Genomic DNA, 6,867 nt, shown 5'->3' on the forward strand with positions numbered 1-6,867 from the left:
TCTCTTTTAAAGTTGTATGGACGGTAGAGATCAAGATGGAGATGGTGGATGATCAACGGTTGTGTTTGAAAAGACGAGTGATCCATGTGCACACACAAGTCAACCAATAGAATATAAGTTGACCTCCCACATAAGACAAAAGTCTCAAAAAGCCCTTTTCTTTTAATTGCAAAATAGAAAAAGGACTTTATGTGTACACTTTAAGTGGGTTAGAAGAATGGGGTCTTTTAAATAATTAGAAGGGGACATGTTCTTTTAATCAAATAATGAACTTAGGATAGCATAGTCAAACTATAGGTTATAATCAAATTAATTGATTATTAGCAATTTGGTCTAGGTAAATGATTAATTAAATTAGTCAAAATGCTGAGAAGGGGGCTAATGGTCTAGATGACCATTTTTAGGCGATTACAATTAGTAATAGAAATCTCAATATTGATATCATGATCCAATGATGTAATTTTTTAGTTAAACACATTGACCCATGTTTCACAACTAGTAGTTCAAGAGGCCATTCGTACTAGTACTACTTCAACTCAACCACACTTAACCACAAAATTTCTTTAATTTTAAACACACTTTGTTTATAACCCCATTTGCAAGAGTTGTGTTTGATGAACCATTAATTAGAAAGCTACTTAAGCACATCAATGGAAAAACAAGTGTTGTGTCTTACGAGCAACTCATTAGAAAACCTCTTAAGCTCATCAACTGAATGAACTATTAATTAGAAAATCCCTTAAACAATTTAATACCCCCTCAGAAGTCACCCATCTCAATACTACTCTAGCTCAAACATGCTTAACTACATAATTTCCTCCAAGGTCGAACCTAATTTTTATGCAACCCTATTTGGAAAACCCTCCCATTGAGTGGTTTATAAGGCACAACACTCTTGAAGGTTATGCAGATGGGGTTGTAAGCAAAGTGGATTTAACCTTGAAGGAAATCATGTGGTTAAGAACATTTGAGGTGGACTAATATTGGGACATGTGACATCCTCTTGAAATCACAATGCTTCTTATAAGCATCACCTCAATGCAATAAACCCGAAGTGTTCCATTCATTCTCATAAAATATGAACTCTTAGAAACTCCTATTCATAAAACATAAATCAATGAATTTCACTCAAAAACTACACCATTGAATCATAATAGCAATATCCCTTTTAAAAGTCACAAATGTTACTACTACTCATAAAACATAAAAATGAATTCATTCAAAAACCATACTATTAAATCTTCATGACGATATCACATTTGAAAGTGACAAATATCAATGAATTTCACTCAAAAACCACACCATAGAATCCTCATAGCAATATTGCATTTGAGGAGGTCACAAATGTTGCTTACAAGAATGGCGCAGAAGGTACTAATTTTCCCCGCTACAAATTATGCTCGAAAGAACAAATTTCTCCATCTAAGTAGTTCCAAACAAAATATTTTTCTTACTATAGAGATCTATCGATCTATCGGTTTCTCCGTAAGATCTTAGTGAAGTCCAGAGTTTCTCTTTCAAGAAACAGAGAAAATCTCTGAATACAATGCTCTAGTCCTGATTCTGGAAAAAAGGCAATGTACTGATATCTACATCAGCAGATAATCTGCTCTGAATCAATGCGAAGTTATGTAAAAACTCGGAGCGAAACTAATTATAATTAGGGCTCATGCTTTGCAATGATGAAACGGTGAAAAATTTGCATAAAACAAATTGATCTGCAGGTTTGTCAATTCAATTCAAAACTGATGTTAAACCAGGGAATCATCCTCATCGTCTGTGTCATCTTGCGCTCCAATGCTGAGCGAGCGCGGCGTGAGCTTGTGCCTGGATGGTTTGCGCTTCAATTCTGCCATGACCGCTGTTGCTTTCCCTGCAATATAGAGAGAATTCCACACTCTTTTCTCCTGAAAACGCCTGGCCCAGCGCCTGCAATTATCTACTAGGGCATCTGCTACCATATCGAGACAACACCCCATCACATCCGCCAAGCTACTCTGCGCCTCCCCCAACATCTCCTTCACATCACCGCCGCTACAATCGACGCTCTTGCACAGCTTGTACAGACAATTTCCGGCCGCCACATCCTTCCAGTTCACGGAATCATGGCCCTCTTTTACTGCGTCGGCCTTCGCCTTGCCTTCTTTAGCCAGGCTCTGGATCACATCCTCCAGAGGATTGGATGAACTCGGTGTGTCCAGATCGGGAGAAGAAGGAACATTCCATGTATAGCGGAACTCAATGTCGGCTTCCAAGCTGCGATAAACTTTGTCTGCGGCTTTTGAAAGGATGTGAACCCCTGGATCAGATTCATCCACCAGATCCATCAATTCCCAGGCCTGTGAATAGGCATTCACAGCCTCTGTCACAAGCTTCGAGCGCCGCGGGCTGCCGGTGCTAGAAGTTAGGGCAGCGAGGTGTACTATAATGTAAAGTAGACAAACCGCGGTCATTTTCCAAGATCGCTTTCCTGCAAATACTAAGTACTTCTCGGCATCCAGGTGATTTTCTGGTGAGATTCTGGACAAGTATTTGAGTTCAGGAAATTGGTCGCCCTCGTTTATAATAGCTGAAATTGGGGCAAAATTACCGGGTGAGAGACACCTTATGCCTGCGCCGTGGGGCGAGGTTTTTGTCCTGATGAAAGAGACTAAGGCAGAGCAGGTTTTTCCATTGGCTGCACCGCGAGCGATTAGGGCATGCGCCTGGCGGATGGCCGCGCGGTTTGCTACCCATAGTGCATCTGGTTTTTCACCGGGCATGCGGATTCTCTCAAGAAGGTACTCCATTTTTTCGTATTCCTTTTCTGATCCAATGCCTTTCCATTGTTTCAGTATGAACCAGTGCATGAAATATTTGTTGCAGATGATCATCTCCGAGACAAACCAGCACGCCTTGCTGAATAGGACTACAACCACCTGTAGCAGTATCAGGGCTGGGAGTAGCTCGCGGGGGAGCCAGATCTTTTTCCGGGCGGATTTGAAGGTAGAGACCTTTTTTTCCACCAGTTCTGTTCGATCGGCGTCTACCTGATTTACAATGTGACGAGTCCAGAAATCCTCCATCAAGAATTTTCGACTCTTCCAGCTTGAGGGCCGCCCGCCGTAGTACACAACAGAGGTCACCCATCTCCAGCATACGACTGTCCAGCCGACGAGAATAAATAGACACTGCAACCCGATGGTGGTATATTTTAACCAGTCCAACCTGGACCTGAAAATGGATTGTTTTGAATTTGCAAGTGTTTAATATGGGTTTAAACGTAAAGTAGGTGTGTTATTTTTATGAATTTGTGATAAAAAAAATTGAAGTAGTTGTGAAATTGTGAAAATTTGCTAATTATAGCTCGTATACCGTGCCTGAAATGCTTTGATGTGCCTTCCATGGCCCAACCTGCAATTGAAGCTCCAATGCAGACCGTAACAATGACTCCCGCCGCGGCAATTAACTCCGATCTTGCAATGATGTATTCTGGATTGCAAATGCGGGTTGCAATCCATGAATGCACTACTTTGTCCTCCACGCTCTGCCATGATTCGTACTCTGCACAATTCAACAGATGAATGAACATCGAACATGGAATTAAAGATTTAGATTTTCACAGTAAACAAAATTGTATCTAGATATAACCATGCAACTTTTAAATATTTACTTTCACATAGTATCATGTGTCCCCATTTATTGTGTAGTACTTTCTAATTCTGACATAATTGAGTTTCTTTTGAAAGCTCGCTTTATATAAATTTCAAGATCAAATGACCCTGAAAATTTCCTTAGGGCATGGAAGAGATGGAGTTCTTGGTCAAAGAATTTTTTTTTGGGAATGAGAGAGGAAGGAAAGTAAATGCTGCAACCTTGCACCTGCTAGTTAGGATTGTAAATATCAAATTTCCTCTCTATTACATCAACAAATTTCAGTATGACATTAACAGCAGTGAATTCTGAGAAACTTATGAGAGCATTAACAAGATGCGCAAGTAACTAATGAATCAAGATCATTTTCTACACACAAATTCAAAGCAAGTAGGATGTGAAAAAAAAGTCACTAATGCCAGAATATATGTTCTTGAATGAAATATTGAAAATTCGTTGCAAACGAGAACACGAATGTTCCTTTCCGGAATATGAAAATCTTATGTTCATTATTATTGTTTTTGTCAATTTTGGTGATGTTGGATGATTTAATGTTATGTGTAGGAGCAGAACATAATTTTGTTGTAAACAGCTTTTATGAGTTTATTGTAATGACATTTTGGATCAAATTTTACGATCTCTAATCAAGAGGAGCAAAACAATACAAAAAATAAGTTTTACAGAAGATTTTTATATCATTTATCATGTTTTGTAGCGCAAATCTATATTGATAGAATTTTATTTTGATATCCAATGAGAATACAAGCCTATGCTGACATCTCCTAGAACTGCAGATATTCATGCTGTCTGATATCACACACCTGAAAATTCAAACCTTTCTGTGTGGCATAATCAAGAGTATACTATTACCTTTATCAATTATACTCGATCTAAAAGTTATCAGTTAACCAATTGAATCATAGCTCTTTGATTTCTCAAATTGATTTAAATCACCATGAGTTCTGAAATGCAGACTATCAGAATCCAGAGTAAAACTGCAAGATTGGGAACAAAGGACAAACCTATTCCAACTGGGTTTTTGAGGATGAGAGGAATTTTCTGCGAAATGAGGTCATGAATGCTTTTGCTAGCGAAAGTGGCGCAGCTGAGGATAAGAAGAAGCAAAGCAATGGATCCCAATACAGTGATGGTAGACAATGTAAACGAAGAACCACCCGCATTGCCATAAGTAAGGTACTGCTGGTTCCTGCGCGCATTCATGCCATAGATCTCCGAAATGCTCTGAAATGAAATTGTTAAGAGAAGCGCCACTAGTCGAGTCCTGTAGTTCTTTGATGCCGCACGGGCCATTCCGGGCAGCAAATACGCCACAAAAACGCAGATCATCACCCTTCCTATTCGTATCAATAGCAGGTCATTTTTCAGTGAATCGGCCAACATCTCTTCTGGGGCGATGGGGCCTTCTTCGTAGGATGAGTAATCACTATCTCGAAGCGAAGCACTTTGGCCATTGAATAGAGTTATGAGCTGAATTGTGAGGGCACTCAAAACCAGAGCCTTTCCGGGCACCCAATGTTCTTTTTTCTTAAAAGCCTTCCTTGCATCGAGAAAGCTCAAGGTGATAAGCACAATCAATGCCACCGATAAGCCTATCAGCCTTGCAAGCTTTCCCCACTCAAAGGATTGATCATCCATTCAAATTCCCCTTTTTGATCCACAACCCTACTAATTCCAAGGAAGATTTAAAACCTCTGCTCCAATGAGGCCATAATAAATCTATAAATTGTATTGCTTCACAAACACCCCAGATGTGGATTAATGGTTACATCTCTATTTGTTCCTGTTCTAAATTTGCATTACTTGCAGGTATTGGATCTGATTGACTCCATCTGGTATGTTTGAGATTGCGGGAATATGGAACTCCCATCAATTAAGTAAACTTCTCTCTGAAGATAGCAGAGCTAAATCAGAAGTTTCCATGCAATATAAAGTGTACCTATTATAAGAAAATCTTAAGCTCATTGCTGTGTCAGGATTGTTAGATTAGTCAAGGAAGCTACAAAAACAAGATACGCCATACATTATTCGCTTTACAAAAAGAAAAAGAATTAATGGAACCTCAAAGTTAAAGTAGGGCTGGTGTTGACAGAAAAACATGGATAAACGAGAGATGCATTCAAAGGAAAGTTGAGGAATATTGAATGCAAGAAAAATGTCGAGAACGGCATAATTTCTCCAGCAAGTTTCCTGGCCATATCTGATCCTTGTTAGCCGGAAGACATGGGAAACTCCTCAGAAAATCTCTTTACAGGGTAAAAGTAAAAGGTGTTGACGCTTTTGCCCCTTAAATTTTTTAGTTCTATTCATTTCAATAGAATCTTATCAAGAACTCCGGTAACTTCTTTTCGGTGGGGTGAGCTTTTTAATCTTCCATGGGTTGGAATACATGGAAGCGTCTCATTTACGTAATCGAACCAGGTAATAATCAAACAAAAAACAGCAACTTCAACATCACCTTGCGAGAGGTGCTTACATTAATGGGGTTTCTAATATAAACTGTCAATGGTGTGTTGAATATGATATATTCTTGTGTTGACAATCTGTGATATACATTCTTGTGTCTGGCATAAGCTATTGTCCAACAACATGGCATGTTAATCCATCCAAATTGACATGAAACTTTTTCTCCTTATATAGGATACATATCTCAAATACATCCTTTCAAATTTCCCAAGCTATTGTTCAAGTGATTCTTCCTACAAATTGATGGTCAGTATTGTTTGAATTGATTTAGTAGTAGAGAATATGTGCTTTTGAAATTGACGTTACAAGTTCAACACCTATAAGGGGTAGGATATGTACGTTTGTGTCACATGAATGTTGATGGTATTCTTTTGAGGAGTATCCTAAGCATTGGAGAGCATGTAGCATAGTTAACATGTTGCATTCATTTATGTGTTTGTCATTGATGACAATATATTATAGTTTCTGTGAAGACTATCAGAGTAGCAGACAGAGATCATTGTCCTACAGACATAAGTTTGATGTTTAGGGGACGTGTGGTTAAGGACATGTTCTACACTGTGTCTTGATGTCAAGGTTAAGTGCACATCAAATAAGTCGAAGAAATACAAACGATATACATGATTTATAAAGAGCGGTAGAGAGACAAAGTACCTAAAAAGCAGTTTGGATTGTATTTCCTAACATAGATAGAATTAGGTTATGCAAAGTTAGACAGTGGCAGAGGACAGTCCAATGATGATGTCAACA

At 38.8% G+C, this 6,867-nt stretch overlaps 1 protein-coding gene across 1 annotated transcript; it reads right to left on the bottom strand.

The window, feature by feature from the left end:
- Nucleotides 1–1,258: 1,258 nt before the first annotated feature.
- LOC149557503 (uncharacterized) lies at nt 1,259–5,660 on the bottom strand. Its single transcript, XM_089832157.1, has 3 exons — nt 4,656–5,660; nt 3,360–3,543; nt 1,259–3,213 (listed from the first exon to the last, which is right to left on the bottom strand). Exons 1-3 carry the CDS (start codon nt 5,287–5,289, stop codon nt 1,752–1,754), a joined length of 2,280 nt encoding a protein of 759 aa, XP_089688283.1. The 5' UTR covers nt 5,290–5,660; the 3' UTR covers nt 1,259–1,751.
- Nucleotides 5,661–6,867: the final 1,207 nt, after the last annotated feature.

This window comes from Cupressus sempervirens, chromosome 5 (assembly GCF_028749045.1).
Source record: "Cupressus sempervirens isolate cs-2001-9-10 chromosome 5, ASM2874904v1, whole genome shotgun sequence".
Classification (NCBI taxonomy): Eukaryota; Viridiplantae; Streptophyta; class Pinopsida; order Cupressales; family Cupressaceae; genus Cupressus; species Cupressus sempervirens.

What these genes read in the sequence shown, in the direction of transcription:
- LOC149557503 (XM_089832157.1), bottom strand. Translation starts at nt 5,289, where the DNA reads ATGGATGATCAATCCTTTGAGTGGGGAAAGCTTGCAAGGCTGATAGGC. An exon ending in CAAAAACCCAGTTGGAATAG is followed by an intron (nt 3,544 to 4,655) that starts GTTTGTCCTTTG and finishes TGAATTGTGCAG; the next exon opens with AGTACGAATCATGGCAGAGC. An exon ending in GGCACATCAAAGCATTTCAG is followed by an intron (nt 3,214 to 3,359) that starts GCACGGTATACG and finishes ATCCATTTTCAG; the next exon opens with GTCCAGGTTGGACTGGTTAA.